Source organism: Furipterus horrens, unplaced genomic scaffold (assembly GCF_987537825.1).
Source record: "Furipterus horrens unplaced genomic scaffold, mFurHor1.1.pri manual_scaffold_11, whole genome shotgun sequence".
In the NCBI taxonomy this organism is placed as follows: Eukaryota; Metazoa; Chordata; class Mammalia; order Chiroptera; family Furipteridae; genus Furipterus; species Furipterus horrens.
The window spans coordinates 90,984,895-91,003,154 of NW_028327181.1; the positions used below are offsets into that span (position 1 = coordinate 90,984,895).

At 43.8% G+C, this 18,260-nt stretch overlaps 2 protein-coding genes across 4 annotated transcripts in view; one reads left to right on the forward strand and one right to left on the reverse strand.

The window, feature by feature from the left end:
• Positions 1-8,486: 8,486 nt before the first annotated feature.
• LOC149998845 (uncharacterized) lies at positions 8,487-10,529 on the reverse strand. The gene is made up of 3 exons (XM_090257579.1): positions 10,508-10,529; positions 9,132-9,775; positions 8,487-8,725 (listed from the first exon to the last, which is right to left on the reverse strand). Exons 1-3 carry the CDS (start codon positions 10,527-10,529, stop codon positions 8,507-8,509), a joined length of 885 nt encoding a protein of 294 aa, XP_090113705.1. The 3' UTR covers positions 8,487-8,506.
• Positions 9,151-18,260, forward strand: part of HELZ (helicase with zinc finger) — a 129,279-nt gene continuing 120,169 nt past the window's right edge. For all 3 annotated transcript variants that reach the window (XM_090291094.1, XM_090291096.1, XM_090291095.1), the window contains exons 1-3: positions 9,151-9,192; positions 10,513-10,568; positions 14,615-14,671. The gene's annotated coding sequence lies outside the window, so the exon portion shown is untranslated. The remainder of the gene's footprint in view (positions 9,193-10,512; positions 10,569-14,614; positions 14,672-18,260) is intronic.

Genomic DNA, 18,260 nt, shown 5'->3' on the forward strand with positions numbered 1-18,260 from the left:
GAAGGCTGCAGAGATTGGAGTTTGCTTTGTTTATAGAAATCTCCACCCCACTCATGAGAATGTCACAACTGTAGACCCTGGCCTGTGCCCAGTAATTTCAAAATCCAAAACTGGTGATTTTTTTGCAAGTTTTGCAAAATATTTTGCAAGTCTGGATGCAGATGCCTTTGAAGAGTTCAGGCCATGATCACAGGCCTGTAGTAGGCCTCAGAAAATCATTACCTTGTATCCCCAAACTGTTCTTCGGAAGGACGAGGGAAACCAAGATGCTAACCGTAGCAGTGACAATGCAGTGGGAAAGTTCTGGTGTCTCTGAGTCTAGTCCCAAGCACAGCAATCAAACAAACTGCTTGGCCTATTAAAAACATACTGAAGGCAACACATTTTTGTGTTGTAACATGTGAGAGGGCAGGTTGCCAAGTACTTGGTTATGAATGTGGAATCCATAAAAAAAAAAAAAAAAGCCTTTGCACTTTGTCATTCTCTTTGTTCTGGATTAACCCTATAGCATCAGAAATGGCACGAGAGATGTACTCAAGTCACTGGAACAGGGAATTTTCTTTCTTTGCAGTGATTTTAGGTAAAAATGGCAAATGGGCTTCAGGGAGTCCTCTTATGTGTGTAACTTGGTCTGTAGGTAGGTAGTGTAAAAACCTTCCTGAACCTTTCTGCTGAAGAAAGAGATTAAAGTTAAACTAAATAGAACAGAAAATGCCTGAGGGTTGTTTTCTCCCTTAAACTGAAATTTGACTTATAATTAAAACATACTTTGTTTTGTAAAAAGAAGGACCTCAGGGGCCTATATTTTTTCCTAGCTAGTTCTTAGCCAAAACCCTCATAACTACTTTTTTTGTTGTTGTTTCTGTGATATTAAGAGAGTAAAATCCTTAATCATTGAAGAGAAGGAACTTTAAAGACCATTTAGTCCAACACCCCAATTTGCCGGGCAGGAAGGCCCAGGGAAATGAAGCAATTAGCCAAGATCTCATGGTAAACCAAGGCCATGCCCCTTATCTTGTCGCCTGGGCTTGTTCCAGTCCATCCGAACACTTCTAGAAAGCAGGCTTCCCCCATGAGGACTCATCACCAAACTATGCATTTCTTGTTGACACCACTGATCGAGAAGCTCCACTCTGAGCTTTCAACTTCCCAGAAGTCTGGGAGTCCGGCTTGTTGGTGGGCCCTAAATGCCACTTCCAGTTGCAATAGAACCTGGAATGAAAATATCCTCAGACACGTTATTCTATTTGGGTGTCATTTTCCTATGGAAGAAATCTTGGTCCGATTGCAAATGCTTCAGAGAGACCGCCAGGGTGTTTCCGGTTTGTTTGGTTTGTTTGATATGAGTTATACACTGGAATGTGGGAGATGAAAGGCAGGAAGAAAATAAACGAGTGTTGTTTTTTTTTTCTAAATTCCTCACTTTAAAACCAAAATCTTTGAAAGTTAGTAAAAGCTAAACGTGTGACAGATTTACTTTATTCAAGCCATGGTTTGAGATACCTGTAATCCTCGTAACAATCAGTGGGAAGGCTATTTTATCATCCCCATTTCATAGATGAGGAAACTACAGCAGGGAGAGGCAAGGACCTTGCCCAGGGTCATTTAGTTAAAGGAAATAGCTCTGCCGGGGCCTTGCTGCAGTTTGTGCTGCGCTGACAATGGACCCCAGGCACGGCACGTGTGAATCTTCTCCTAGACCTGTCTTTAGAAGTATGGATTCTGCCTTCAAGCTGGCTTCTTCCTCTTTGACAGTTCCCTGGCCGTTATTTCCTTCCTTCTCTGCTGATTCAGGACCCCAGGAAGCCTACTTCCTGTCCCGAACAGTTTGAGGATGGCCTGCAGAAATGCAGACTCAGCAAAGAGGAGCCTGCAAAAAGGCCAGAGAACCGAGGCAAAGGCAGCCCCAGAGGTGCCTGTGCACTCGTACACAGACACATGGAAAATCCGACTAGGACAGAGGTGGAAAGCGGGCAGAGATAAGAAAAAACGGAAGAGCAAAAACAACAGGGATGAGCCTGGAGGGCATTATCCTACGTGAAATAAGCCAGACCCAGAAAGACAAATACTGTATAATCTCACTTATGTGTGGAATCTGAAAAAAAGCGAAACTTTTAGAACCAGAAAGTAGAACTATGGCTGCCAGGGGCTGCCAGGTGGGGGACATGGGGAGATGTTGTCAAGGGTACAACTTTCATTTATAAGGTGACAAGTTCTGGGGACCCAATGTATGATATGGTGACTATAGTTAACAATACTGTATTGTATACTTGACATTTGCTAATAGAGAAGATTTTAAGTGTTCTTACCCCACCCCCACAAAGCGGTATGTAAGTTGATGGATGTATTAATTAACTTGATTGTGGTAATCATTTTACAATGTATACATGTATATATATATTAAGTCATCATATACACCTTAAGAAATCACTTTGTGCAAACTAACAAAACTAGCAAGGAACAACTACTTCCCTACCTATTTGAAAACTACGTTTTTTCCCCTTATTTTCTAGCTGAACGGCATCACTGTCTGAGAATGTACCTGTATGATTTAGATCACTTGGAGCTCGTTGAGACTTGCTACATTGTCTCGCATTGTCATAAACATTCCATGTACACCGGAGAAGAATCTGTGATCTGCAGTGGTGAGTGCGATGCTCTATCCAGGGTGAGGCAAAAGGAGGTCTACAGTTGGGAGTACAGGAAACACAGAGTTTATTCTTGTATTATTATTAATTATTACATATTTTTTCTATATGAACAACTATAAACATACTTTTGCCCCATCCTGCGTATATCTACTGTTAGGTAAATTAGCTTATCTACTTGTTCAAATCTGTTTCTCACTAGTTTTTCATCTGCTTTTTCTAACACTAGGTTACTGATTAAAAAAATATCTTCCACTATAATTATAGATTTGTCTCTATCTCCTTACAAGTCTGGCCATGTTTTTGCTTTTTATTTCTAGGAGGCTTTTTGTCATAAAGCTTACTTTCTTTTAATTTTTACATGGTTTCTTTTTCTTTTTTTAAAGATTTTATTTATCGATTTTAGAGGGGGAGAGAGAAACATCAGTTTGTTGTTCCACTTATTTATGCACTCACTGGTTGGTTCTTGTGTGTGCCCTGACAGGGGATCGAATCCATAGCCATGGCATCTCAGGATGGTGCTCTGCCGGGCCAGGGCATGGATTGTCTTTCTAAGTTTTTGTTTTTACTTTAAAAGTTTTGTTAAAACACACATAACATACAATTCATCATCAACATTACATTTATTTTCACTTTTTTTATTGTGGTAAAAACACATCACATAGAATTTACCATTTTAATCATCTTTAAGTGTATAGTCACTAGTTTTCAATATTCACATTGTTAGCAATTGAGCTCCAGAGCTCTATTGGTCTTGCAAAGTTTAAAACTCTACACCCATTTAACAATTCCCCATTCTCCCCTCCTTCCAGCCCCTGGCAACCACCCTTCTTTCTACTTGCTATGAATTTGATTGACTGCTCTAGGTACCTCGTGTAAATTGAATCATGTAGTAATTTGTTTTCTGTGACTGGCTTATTTCACTTAGTATAATGTCCTCAAGGTTCATCCCATTGTAACCTGTGTCAGCATTTCCTTCCTTCTTAAGGCTGAATAATATTCCATTGCATGGATATACCATGCTTTTTAATCCATTCATCTGTTGATGGACACTTGGGTTGCTTCCACCCTTTTGCTATTGTGAATAAGGCTTCTAGGAACATGTGTACAATATCCGTTGGAGTCCTCGCTTTCAGTTCTTTTGGGTGCATATGCCAAAGTGAGATGGCTGGGTCATATGGTAATTCTGTTTAATTTTTTTGAGGAACAGCCACAGCATTTTCCATAGCGGCTACACCATTTTTCATTTCCACTAGCAATGTGCAGGGTTCTGATTTCTCCACATCCTTGCCACCCTTTTCTATGTTCTGTTTTTTGGATAATGACTATCCTAATGGGTATGAAGTGACATTTACTCTTGATTTCAATTGCTTTCAGTAGCCCAGGGCCCTAGGGAACAAGGACCCCAAATTTCAGAATCGCCTCCCTATGCTGTCTACCCCTGGTAGTTTTTCACTTTTGTTAACCTTCCAGATGTGTCCAAGCAGATGTTTTGAAGAATATGTTGCCCATTTTGATTTAGCTGTCCTCATGGGAGGATTAGTCTGAATCCCCTGATCCACCATCACTTCTTTTCTATATCTCAAGTAGAAATTAAGTTGAGCTAAAAAGTACAAGGGGAGCATAGGAGTTAAAGGACTTAATAGTTATTTATTTTTTTAACTCATGTTATCTCCCACTACTATATTTTAAGTGATTTAGAGTAGATATCTTGGCTGAGCACTTACAGAGAAGAAAAGGAACTCCATGAAGGAAAAAGGAGGGGGAAAAGGAGAGAGAGAGAGTGAAGGAGGATTTCAGTGGAATAGAGACTTGGGAACCGGCAGAAGAAAAGAAAAAAGTGAAAACAGAGGAGAACAAAATTCAAGGGAACTTTCTTTAGTTTTACCAAAGTCTTGTTGCCAATGAATCTCTAGAAAGCCATAGTTTCTACTTCTTAACAACAACAAAAATCCTTTCCTATCATCCTTTCTTTGCCAACTACTCACCAATGTTCATGATTGGTAGTGGAAAAGGCAATTCATTCATTCACTCAACAAATATTTATTAGGTACCTATTTGTTTTGCCAAACTCTGTTCTGGGCACTGAGAATAGACACAGTAATGATCAAAACCCGCATTAAGTCCTTGCTTTCATTGAGCCTCCATTCTAGTGGGCTGGAGTAACCAAGACGTAGTCATGAAGGTGCTGAATGCCATAACAAATAGATCACAAGTTCTCAGTGGTTTCGCATACTAAGGGTCTATTGTCCGATCAGCTCAGAGTCCAATATGTGTAGTTTTGGTCAGGCAGATTTCCACATGCCCATCCAGAGTCGCACTTTTGCTCTAACTCCATTTGCAAGAACTAGTCACACGGTCCCAGCCAGACGCAAGGGCACAGCTGGGAAATGTAATTCTCAGCAACAAACACACGCTTCTGGTGATCAGCAAGCTGACACTTTGCAGGGAGAGAGACAGACAAGAAACTGAATAACTAAACAAATTCCTTATTATGTTAGGAGGCAATAGATGCTATGGAAAATGAAAAAGAAGGGGAATGTAGAATGTGTGTTAAGGAATACTGAAATTTTAAATTGAATAATGAGAAAGGGACTCATTGAGGTGAGCAAACCCTTCAAGGAGGCAAAGGAGTGAGCCATGTGGATATATTACTGGAGGAGGGAACTCTCAAAAAGGAGCCCATTATGGCTGAAGCGAGCCAGGGGGAGAGAAGTGGGAGACAAGGTCAAAGACATGAGAAGAGGCAGATTGTGCGGGACTCAGGTTTCTCCTCTGAGTGAGATGAGTGGATATCAGAGTCCTGTGGAGAGGAGGGAGAGGATTTGATTTAATTTTATCAAAGCCAGTATTGGCAGCTACATTGAGACTATACTGGATGGGGGCAAAGAGAAGGAGATTTTAGTGAATTGGACCAGAGTGGCCACAATGGAGGTGATGGAAAATGAACAGATAATGTGTATTTTAAAGGCAAAGCAGGATTTTCAGATGGGTTGGAGGTGGAGTTTGAGAGAAAGCCAGGAGGGAATGTGGCCTGAGCAATTTTAAAGATTTTACTTATTTATCTTTAGAGAGAAGGGAAGGGAGGGAGAAAGAGAGAAATATCGACGCAAGAGAGAAACATCAATTGGTTGCCTCTCATACACACCCGAACTGGGGGCTGAACCCGTAACCCAGGCATATGTCCTGACCAGGAATTGAACTGGAGAACTTTCACTTTGCAGAAAGATGCCCAACCAACTAAGCCACAGCAGTCAGGGCGGCCTGAACAATTTTAAAGGCGGAGTTGCTAATAACAAGACTGAGGAAGACTCTGGTAGCACCTATCTGTGGGGGAGTTCAAGAATTCACTCCTGCACATGCAGAATTTGCGATGTGTACGAGAGGGCCAAGTGGAGAGGCCAGCAAGTTGTTGGGTAAGAGTCTGAAGCTCAGGAGAAAGCTATTGGCTAGAGCTCTAGAGTTGGAGTCTTTCCTCCCTCAGTGTAATGGGGAGGGGAAAACAAGGGAAGAGCAAGCGGAGTGACTGAGGAATTATTAATATTTGGGGCTGTGTGTTCATCAGATCAGGATCAGAACGAGGGCAGCATTAATGGTGGCCAAGGGGCTATTCCCCCCAACTCCATTCCTATCTGCCCACATCTAGCTGTGCACGGTTGGAGTGATCTGAAGAGAGGAAGGATAGGGCAGCTCTTTCCAGGCTTCTTCTTCAGCACCCACTTACATCACTGCCCCGAGCTCTGATAAGCTTGCTCATTCATTCAACAAATATTTGCGGAGCATCTATTATGTGCCAGGCCCTGGTCCGGAGGACCTTTAGTGAACAAGCCAGACAAGGTCTGTGCCCTTAAAGAGCTTATACTCCAATGAGGGTGGGGCTGATAATATACAGTCGACAAACTGATAAAGTTTCTAATACAGGTTTAAGAGAATAGAGTGACCTGCTTTGGTTCAGGGGATCATGAAAGTCTTCTTTGAGGTGACATTTGAGATGACACCTGAGTGCTGACAAGATGATCATCAGAGCTGGGGAACAAGGTTCCTTCTGGAAGGAAGCTTGGGGTGTAGTAGAGAGAAGGCCAGTGCTGGGATCATGGTGAGGAAGGGGAGGCAGAAGCCCCCTCACACAGGAGCTTGTGGCCACGGTTAGGGATTTGGGTTTTATTCTAAGTGTGATAGGGACACCTTTGGTGGGGTTGAGCAGAGTCATGAGATTCATTAACATCACAAATGTCATTGGGTTGGTCAGATGGAGAATAGACTCTAGGGGTCTTGGTGGAGGCTGGGAGAGGAGTTAGGAGGCTTTCTAGCTCAGGCCACACGTGGCATTGGGATGAGAGGAAGGACTAGGATGCGCCCTGGAGTGAATGAATGGGTCAGGAAGGGGCATAAATTAAATGCTTCTTTGGGCCAAGGCCTGTAGGCAAAGAAAGGGACCCCCTTAAAGAAACGCTTGAGAGGCACAGCCCTTGCCCTCAGTGTATTTAATGTTTAATTACAGGAAACTGACCACACACACCTAGAGATGTCTTGTAAACACAAAGCAGCCATTAAATCAGTGCACAGCGGTGACTGAAGGGGAACTGGAAAAGGAGCAACCGCGGGACCCCGCAAAGAGGACATTTCGGAGCCTTCGTTAACCAGGCAGCGGCAGACTCCGGTCGAGAGCCGGCTTTGTCCCGGATCCCTCGCCCACGGCCCCGCGTGGCCGCCTGCGCTGGAACGTCTAAGAACCTGGCTCCAGGCTCCAGTTACCCAACTCATTCGTAGCTCAGAGAAAGCGGGTGACTCAGGGGAGGTCCCTCCCTGGCACACCGCTTTCTCGGCTGGGGGTGACTCACTGCCTCCTACCCTCCCTCACCGCTGACCCCGGGCCAATCCCTTAATGAGTCTACACCTCACTCTTCCCATCTGGCAGCGACAATTGCCTGGAGTTTTTAGCTCCCCGGGGGCAGGGCTCGTGTCAGCAGCCGACCAGGTTCCTCGAGAGAGGCTTCTCCAAGGGTCTGGTGGAGCGCAGAACCCTCGGGGAGCCCACGGCCCGCAGCCCTCCCTGTGCACCGGAGGAGGGGGTGGTTAACGCCCCAACATTCTTCCAATTTCAGTCATTCAACAGCATTTTGTACCGAGTGCAGTTTCGCAATCATTGATGTCCTGAAGCATTTTCCCCTTGGACACCTCTTTAAAAATTTGCTTGGAAAAAAAGCAAAAAAGCAACCACAGCAGGTCCCCAAAGTCTGCAAAGCAGAGACCAGAGCGAGGGTGCTGACCAGCGGGTGCCAGGGGCGAGGGAGACTGCGCTAGGGCGCCCGGCACAACCGAAAGCCGGCGGCGAGTATCCTGGAGGCTGCTCGGCTGCCCCGCGAAGAGCCCGCTGGCTCCAGCAGAGGCCCGGGCGGCGGGGTCGCTCGCCGGGGTTCCCGCCAGGGTCTGGGCGCCCCCTACTTCCAGCGCCCTCAGTTGCAGCCTGGAGACTCAGTGCGTTCCTCAGCAAGCCCTGGGCGGGAATGGTGCCCGCAGTCTTCCCCTGCTGGCCCGGCCGCCTGAGCTTATCAACCCGCTGGGATGCGCCAGGTAGACCCCGGCGGGCATACCCTCTTTTCAGCCCCGGACCCTTCCGGGGACCCTCCCGCGAGCGCTGGCGCGCCTCAGCACGCGAGCCGGAGCCAGTGCCCCGAGTTACCTGCCCCGGGAAGTCACGATCCGCACGCACCCCGGGCGGTCAAAGTGCGCATTCGGTAGAGCCCACATTCCTCGGGGAGGATGTCCCTACCTAGAGGGTCGTGGGTCACGTAACCCGCCGAGGGGAGGAGACAGCGGGAAGGGGAATGAACAGGGTTAAAGTTGCATTTTGTTTATTATTTTTCCCTATCCCCTCCCAAACGCGCTTGGACGCTGGTTGACTTGGGGGCACCGTGTCGCCAGATCCTGGAGCCCGACGGCTCCGGAACCTTTCGGCCCACGGATGCGGGAGTCAGAGCGCCCGCTGGTCTGCGGGGTTGCCGGGCCCCGAAGCGACCCCCGGCTTCCTGGAGCGAGAAGTGGGTCGCAGGAGCCCGCCGCCGTGCACCGAAGATCTGGAGCAATAACAGACACATAATGCGCATAAATAAATCAATGAGCAACTCTCTGCTGCCAGCACAGGGAAACCTCGGACTGATTAAATGCAGGCGTGGGGTGTCTGCCAGGGCAGGAGGGCGGCGGGGCAAAGGGGACTGGCGAGCAGGCGAGGAGTGAGGGGGGAAGGGAGGCCAGGGGCTGCAGCGGAGAGAAAAACCCAAAGCTACATTTAAAGAATGGGGGCGACTTTTAAACGCACATGGCCCGAAGCAGGGAAGGGGGCCGGGCTGAGAGCGCCCTGGCCAGCCCGCCACCCGGAGCAACTTTCCGGGCAGGAGGTGCGGCCCGAGGGGCGGCGCCGGCGGCGGAGGCGGGAGTCGGGGGCCGAGGGCGGGGGGAGTCACTTTAAAGGCTCTTTCTTACCCATAATGCTTTGTGGGGACGTTGACAAGTGGATCCAAGATGGCGTAGAAAGTAATGACAGGTAAGTCCTGACTTCCCCCTTCTCTGCTGCTGGGACCGCTCTGCAAGGTGCCGCAGCCCTCCGGGAAGGGGACTGGACTCCCCTCCGCTTCCCTGGGCCCCGGGAGGGGCGGCCCCAGGGCCGCCTACGGGCCCGCGCGGCCTGCGGCGGGGCCTGAGAAGCAGGGCTCTTCGAGGCGAGGCCCGGACGCTGGGGCTGTTTACAGCTCCTTCCCCTCCTCGGTCCCCTTCCCCTCCGCTGGGGGCCGCGGCGCCCTTGGCCCAGGCGGTGGAGGGGGCCGTGCAGACCCGGGCCGCGAGCCTGCGGGAGGTCCTTCCAGCCCCGGGCGCTCCGCAAGGGGGAGTCGAGCCTCCTTGCACGCTTCCCTCCGGGTCGCGGCTGGGGGTGGGGAGCGTGCGGGCCTCCCACGCCCCGCTCGATCGCCCCCTCCGGGCTGGGACTTCCACCCGGGTGGGGCGGGGGCCGAAGGGTGGGCGTCGGGAAAAGTGGGTCAGGGGTGCGCCCCCTCCCTCCTGCGCCGAGGGCTCTCGCCTGAGCTTCACTTTCTTCCCCCCCCTTTCTCCGCCCCCTCCTCGGAAATTCTCTTTGGGCCACAAGCACTTCCATACAAATAAAAACAGACTGTTCTTCCCCGGAGATTCCTGTAAGGCTCCCCTTTCCTAGGGCTCAGGGACTGCAGTTTTGTCTAGGGACTTTGATTCCTGTCCGCCCCCCCACCCCCAAATTATTTGAGTCTTCTCCACGCTCCCCTTTGCTGAGGGTCCTTCGGACAGGGCTGGAAGCCAGGGTCTAAGGGTTCTTTTTGGATTAGGTTCCTTAGGTTTTGTTTGAAAGTCACAATGGTTATTCCTTCTCCCCCATAACTTACACTTTTCAGGCAAATCGTTACTAGAATATGTATAACTCCAGAGACAGTGGATTCCTGGGCGGGGCGCGGCGGGGGATGGGGGGAAGTTGCCCTGGCTAGTTTATTCTTAATTTTACCGTCTCAGCTCATAGTAAGGAAGTTTCTTCTCCTTCATTTCTTCTTTTCCTTCTTCTTTTTTTTTTTTTTAAAGTAAAGTTAGTGAATCCTGAAAGAGATGACTTTTTTTTATGTTGTGGATTTAAAGAACATTTTGTAATCTTTTTTATCCACAGAAAACAACTTTTTGTTTTTAAGTATGTAAGACTCATTTACAAAGCTTCATACTGTACTGTTTTGGTAACTTTTTCCATTTGAAATTTAGATGCCCTTTCCCTTCAGGCTGATGAAACCTTTGCTACTGATTATGACTATGACTGATGTATAGACACATTTTACTTTTCTGTTTACCCGAGGGATTGGATGAAGTCATTGATCACTAAAGAACTACAGTGCTGGTGAGATGTGTAAGGTGAGTCTGCAGTTAACAATGCTTTACCTTTTTTCCTTTTTTTATTTTAATCAACTCATAAGGGTGAGGCTGAGACTAGTAATTTCGTGGGTCCATCTTTATTTCCCAAATAACTTATTCAGTCAGATGGGTGTATGGGCAGGGCTGGATTTAGAAAGGAAAAATGTGTCAGACAGACCAAACTTCAGTGGCTCCAACATGCTTGGCCGTAGAGGAGCTAACCCCAGAGCCAAATATTATTTGCAGCTACCCTAGCTCAGTATCTTCACCAGGGGTAATTATAATTTGCCTATTTAAATTTCCTTGTGTAACTTTAAATGCATGCCTTAATTTTGTCTGTGTTTTGGTGTCCATCACTTACTTGATGCTGAGTGTCAGCGATTGTGTGTGTCTATTTTGTGTGTCCCCAGTTTGTGGGGCTCTTGTAAAGTACACCCTTTGCATTGTAAAGAATTATTTTAGGCACGTCAGTCACTCCTGCTTTGGTTTTATGGAAAATGGAATAGTACTTGTCTCGCTCATAGTTATTTTTGAAGTAAAAATGATAGTGTTGAATTTTGTTTAGCTTATTAGGGGTAACCTGGTTTGTTATTTTCTGGTCACACGTGGTGTGTGAATTCAAAATGTTGCTTTATTTAATGCAACTTCTAATGCTTTGGATTTAAAGGACTATTGATATTGTGTTAGTAAACAGTATTCAGTACTGAGGAGAAGGAGAAAAGTTTGCTAATGTTACATTTTTCACAACAATTTTCTCAACTTTAAACATATTTTACTATGGTTTATTGAGAAAATTAAGCCATGGTAGATTGCTTGGTTACTGCAGGTTTTTATTTATTTATTTATTTATTTCACACATCTGGGTAGCATTTGGATTTTGAAATCATCTCACACACTTTTTCATATCTATTACAACATCTGTTTAAGAAGAAGAAGCGGTGCTTTTATTTTTTTTCCAGATTGAAGCATACAGTTGACATTTTGCCTTAAAAAAAAAACTTGGGAGAGGAAGGTGGACATAAACCAAGATCCTTTTGTAAGTGAACACACCACATTTGCTTGTATTTGAAGCTCAGCAATGGTTGTGTGTATTACATTTATTTTTATTCTTGGCAGAGCAGATAAGGATTTTAAAATTTATTTTCTGCTTACAGATGGAGGTATAGTCATGCCTTAGACTTCCTAATCTGAACCTTTTATCGTTTTTTTAAAATTTATTTATTTATTTATTTTTAGAGAGAGGGGAAGGGAGAGAGAAAGAGAAGGAGAGAAAATCAATGTGTGGTTGCTTCTCAGATGCCCCCAATTGGGGACCTGCCCTGCAACCCAGACATTTGCCCTGACTGGGATTTGAACCTGCGACCCTTTGGTTTGCAGGCCGGCGCTCAATCCGCTGAGCCACAGCAGCCAGGGCTTTTTAAAAAATTTATAGATTACTTTGTGGAAAGGAACTAGTGATCTGCTTTTTGGTCTATGGAGATTGTTTGTTTGTCGTCTAAAATTTACTATTTAGAAATAGGTAATCTTGTGTGGCTAGGGTTTGGCCTAAGTTGTGTCAAGGCATTTTGCACAATTTCACACCTGTTGACCATGTTAAGTGTTAATATTCCCTTCAAAGTGAAGTTGATGGTTGGCTACCAAACAGGTTGTTACACAGAGTCTTCTAAACTGGGAAATACCATAGTATTGAAGGTTGTGGTGAAGTAAAAGTCCGTGCCTTTGAGCTCAATAAAGACATAGCTTTTTTAGGCTGTGCTTTTGGCTGGGAAGCTAGGACACTATTTTTAGGTGAGGCTGAAGTTTTTGGGAGCCAGTAAGTACCTCTATCAGCTGGTAAGCTTGATTTCTGCGATTATTAGCAAGACGTTTAATTTTCTGATACCGTAAATACTTAATTTGCATTGTTTTAAAGTTCATGTACATGTATGGAGTGCTCAGTGTTTTCCTGGAGAGGGAGCGATGCTAAACAACAGCAGAAATCATTCCCACTTGCAAAGGGCCTTGTGCAGTTTAAAAATATACAGCATGTTCATGAAAGGCTAAGAATATATTGCAGAGGGACCTCTACAAATAAGTAGACCAGATCTTATACATGCATTTTTGTTTCCTATTTAATAGGTAGGCTTGGTATTAATATTAAATGCAAATTAGTTTATAATTGTCTGTCAGACTATATTTAAGATCCAGATATAGGCCCAGCACAAGAAATAAGGTCCTTTGGCTATTGTTTCAAATGAATAGAAGATTTAGGGCCAAGTTTATCAACTCACAAGAGAGGGGGAGGGGCTATTTAAAAATTATAAGCAAATTGTTCTGGTTGTTTATTTTCATAATCTTAGATAAGTGTACATGCAAATATAATTTGATTTCTAAGTAATATTTTGAAATGTTTTCTAGGAGAGAGCTATGAAATGTGTGGAGTGTGGCCACATCAGCTTACGGTTCATCTAAATTGCTGGGTGTAGTCAGGATTATTTCCATAGCATTGGCTAGAAGGAGCATAAAACACAGTGGTCTGTAACTTCAAGGGTGGCTGGGTAATACTTTTGAGTAATTCTGAATTTAATTGAGTTAATAGTCCTTTAAAAAAATAATATTGTAGATGTAACATAAAGACTTAACTTACATATAACATTTTTTTAAAGCTATCTGTTGTTTAAAACAAATGGAAAGTTTTTCAGCATATTACCAAACTTGTTTACTTGTGTAAATTTTACTGGGTCAGTTTCTTCAAGAGCAGAAAATTGTCTGGTAAAACCAGAGTTTGTATATTCATCTTGCTTTTGAACAAAAACAAACAGAAAACCAAAACTGATTGTTTCATCATATTCTTTAAGGATTGCATAGCATATTTTTTTTGACTGAACCATTCTGCAGTGTCAATGCTTGTGATTTTTATCATTCCTGTGCCACATTTTAAGGTGGTCTTGGCACATCAGAATTTGCCTCCTTGCTTTCTTTTGTGGAAATTCCTGTGAAAATAGTTCTGTAAGGCAGCCTTCCTACTAGCAAGAAGTATGTGTAACTAATATTGTTTTTAGATTTTTGTTTTGATTCATTTATTTTTATGCAAAACTGATGCATGCTATGGTAAGCAAATTTGAGAAGTCCTTAAGTGTACGAAGTAAGAAAGAATAAAAAAAAAGCTTCTGTTCTCCATCTTTAGTTGTGTTCCCCTGAGCTGACCATAGAAAACAGTGGTGGGTGTCTTGGCTTTTGGGAGGTCTCTCTGTTGCTGAGCTGGACTGGTCGCAGTGAAAGCCGGGGGAGAGGTAGGGAAGGGTGGCCACTGAACCAGTTTAGAGGTTATGCAGGGACTATTCCACTCTTATTTCCTGTGATTTTAAGTAATACTGATAATCTTAAACTACCATCAGTTGAAGATAACTGTAATTGAATTGTTAGTGAAACACTCAAACAGTTAATTTCATTGTCAGATTAGTAAAGTTTTTGATTTATTGATATTTTAAGAATATAAATATTGGCAAATTGAAATCATGTAGCTTTACAGCTGAGGTAATGGCGATAATTACCATCTGTGCAAGTGTATAATATGCTGGACAGTATCCTTATCATTGGCTTTTTATAACTCATTTGTCCTTTAATTCTCGTAACAATTCCAAGATAGTTGTTATTTACAAAGATGAAATGTGAACTAACTAACATAACCTCACCAGACAGGTAAGTTAGTGGTGCTGGTTGTTGTTCTGTCTTGGAAATCGTGTGCTCTTTCCATTGTAATGTGCTCTGCTGCTTCTGTCTAGCCTGTCTTTATTTTCCAGAAGAGGATTTTTAGGCCTGGAGAAGTCAGGTGACTTGTCCAAGGTCATATAGCTAAGTAGTAGAAACATTCAACCAAACTTATTACATCTCTGGGACTCTGATCTCAGGACTCTTGGCCCTGACTGGTTATACTACCTTTTATTGCAATACTGTGGACCAAAAGACCATATGCTGTGAATACTGGATACAGAGACTTCAGAACTGATATATCAGCAATGGTCTTTTCTACTATGTATTTAAAAACTCCCTTCTTTCTCTTTCAGAAATTATAAAGAGCTCTGATGGGCTATTTGGGTGATACCCAGTGCAGTGAACTGCAGGTGAGTAAAGTTTACGAGAGCCTTCTTTAGAAAGCAAGAACTTGGTAAAACCGGAGGAAGAGACCAGAGAGACTTAATCTAGATGGGAGTTGCTGGCCAGAAAGTGGGAGGTGGGGCAGGGTGGAAGAATGGTCACCTGACCATGTGGGTCCTGACTGAAATGGCTGCTTCTGGAACAGACTGGATGATGCGGAACAGACACCGAGGAGACTGCCTGCGGCTGTGTCAGTGTGTTTGAAGAGAAGTGAGGGTAGGTTAATCTTCCACTTCTGTTCTGAATGAGTAACTGCACAGGGCGCAGCTATCAGCAGGATGGAACCTGGAGAGTCCCTTATTTCGTCTGTCAACATTCTTGAGTGGTAATCACCTCCTGCTCTGACGAACCTGGTTAACTATTGAATTGTTTGTTTTCCCTGTTATCTGCTAGTAGATATTGTCATGAATCACTGTATATCTGCATTTTTGAAGATCTAGATACTGAGAACGTGTATCAGTAGAAACAAAAGTTTAAACCGTTTTTCCTAATGTTTGTGTTCCCTCCACAGAATGGCTGTATTAGTTCCTCAAATTATTTATCTTTATAAAAATTTTTTATTTTTAAAGATTTTATTTTTATTTATTTTTAGAGAGAGGTCAAGGGAGAAAGAGAGGGAGAGAAACATCTATGTGCAAGAGAAACATTGATTGGGTACCTCTCACACGCCCCCAACTGGGGACGTGGCCTGCAACCCAGGCATGTGCCCTGACTGGGAATCAAACCAGTGACCTTTCAGTTTGCAGGCCAGTACTCAATCCACTGAGCCACACCAGCCAGGGTCAAATTATTTATCTTTTGCTGAAATGCTCTGCTAAGTAAAGAAATATTTATTATTTCACAGTAATTGGTCTTCTTAGTCCATCATAGTACCTTGGTCGTTCATTATTAAACTTAGAAAATGGTAATACTACAGAAAAACAATTAGAAGACTGTTTTAATGTTGTCCTTGCAGGACATCAATGCTAAAAGTATTTTTTAAAATATTGTTTCAATACTAGTACTTTGTTAGACATCACCAGCTCTAGACAGCTTCATGTGTTAATAAAATGACTTGCTATCCTGCCTTTTGGACTCTAGCTAGATAAAATGTACAAGACTTTGCAGGCTACTTTTTACTCATTTGTTTTAAGCTGGAGTTTTGAGTTTTCTGTTTCTTGTAGTTAAAATAACATTTTCCCCCTCTTTAACTGTATGGGGGTCTCCGGGCCACTAGGTCTTTGATTTGTCCGTGAGTCCATACTGCTTTTTAACTGTGACTCAGTCCACCACTTGGTCTGTAAGTTCCTTGAGAATCCTAGAAACTTCAATGCGACAGTACTCTATATTTTAGGATTTATAATTGAATGTGGGCTGACTACTTGCTGATTGCTAAAATAATACTTGGTTGCAGGGCTTCTTTGTTTCATGAATGTGTGCTTGTTTTACACAATTCATCCCCCACGGGGTCACTGTGGGTGATCAGAAGACCCGCTGAGGTGGTTTGTTGTTTTGGAAAGCTAGGGGTGGGAGTGTCATAGGCCATCATGATAAGGAGTGGAGGAGCGCCTTCAGTGAAGGCCAGAGTGAACAGTACGGAGGGGTGGGCCTCTTCTTGAATTAAGAGATAATTTAAGAATTGGTATTAAGTAAATTGTTAAAATTGGGGTTGTTCAACTAGAGTAGTAGATTTTTTTTGGCATTCCAGTAAAATATATTTTGCTCATTTAAAATTATGATACAGCCCTGGTTGGTATGTATGGCTCAGTGAATTGAGTGCCGGCCTCCAAACCAAAAAGTTGGTGGTTCGATTCCTAGTCAGGGCATGTGCCTGGGTTGCAGGCCAGGTCCCCGATTAGGGGCGTGAGAGAGGCAACCGATTGTTGTTTCTCTCACACATCATGTTTCTCTCCCTCTTTCCCTCCTTTTCCCTCTACCTAAAAATAATAAATAAAATCTTTTTAAAAAAGTCTATAAATTATGATGCATATAATTTGAATTTTTTCTATATATTAGATCATGAAACATTTCCACGTTAAAGGTGTCACTAATTTGTATGATTACATTTTGAAAGGCTGCAAAATATTTCATCAAGACATGCTCTCATAATTTACTTAAATCTTTTTATGTTAGGTATTTATGTTATTGGCTGGTTTTCAGTTGATACTTTAAATCTACATTGTTGTAGATATTATTGTTTTGTTTTTTTACTACCTCTAGGATAAACTTTTTGAGTAATTATTGTTAACATGGTATAAATGTTTTAATGGCTTGCCATATTGTTTTTCAAGAATATTTATCAGGTTGTACTAGCAAGATACGTGGATATTTCTGTTTCACCATAACTGGGCAGAAATACATTTTTTCCTTAGAAGTTTTTGCTCATCTAATAGTGTAAATTGGCACTTGAATTTCTTTTTTCTATAATGTTGAATTTTACCCTTTGTGTTGAATTGTTTGTTTATAGTCTTGGCTATTTTATGCAATAAACTGTTGACATGGGCTTTGGATGGTAAGGCAAGTATAATCAGCTAGTAAAGAGGTAATTATTAAAAAGATAACTAGAACATGTTCAGTGAAAGTGTTTGAAGAGGCTCTGGTTTATATGTTAAGGGATCACGGTAAAGTGTTTGAAAGGGGAATAGGTACTGTTTTGCAAATATTTATTGGGCATGTACTGGGCACCATGCGCTGTTGTGCCCTCTGGGTGCCTCTGAGGCTCTCGTCATGGCGCCTGCCTGGTTGAGAATGCTTGAGGTTTGACCGGTTGGGGACTCTGGCTGCTGAAGTCCCTTTGTGGCTTCTTGGAGGACTACGGGAATCACTGTCTCGAGCGTGTTTTTTCTTTTAAAGATTTTATTTATTTTTTTAGAGGGGAAGGGAAGTGAGAAAGAGAGAGGAACATCGACATGTGAGAGAAATATCAATCAATTGCCTCTCACATGCCCCCAACCTGGGACCTGGCCTGAAATCCAGGCATGTGCCCTGACCTGGAATCGAACTGGTGGCCTTTTTGTTTGTAGGACAGCGCCCATCCCACTGAGCCACAGCAGCCAGGGCCCTGTCTAGAGCATCTTTAACTCATTCATGGTATGTACCACTGGGCCATGGCACTCCCCTTTAAGCAGCTCTGTTCTGAGGGATACAAAGATGAATAAAACATCATTTCTGCAGGCAAGGAAGGAGTCATCTAGTAGGGAGAATAGAGCACCAAAAAATGAAAGGACTACTAGGAATTTGATAGGTGTTATAAAAGGGGTTCAGAGAAACTACTTAGGCGGTAAGAGGAGGGAGTGATACTGCCCTCTTGGGGATGTGGAGGAACGTTTCAACCACAGGGGTGGCATTTAAATTGTAGCACTGTGCTGATCAGAAGCAATGGCAAGAAGAGGGCATTCAGAGGGTAGAGTAGCTTGAGCAAAGCCTGCGGGACGGGGGAGGGGGTTGGAAATGAAGCAGGTGTCAGGAAGCTGCCTATCCAAATTACCTGGACCCTGGGCTACATAAAGGAACAAAGTGGAAGGTGAGGCTGCCTCGTGGTCAGGACTGGGTTTTGGAGGATCGTAAATGTTAGAC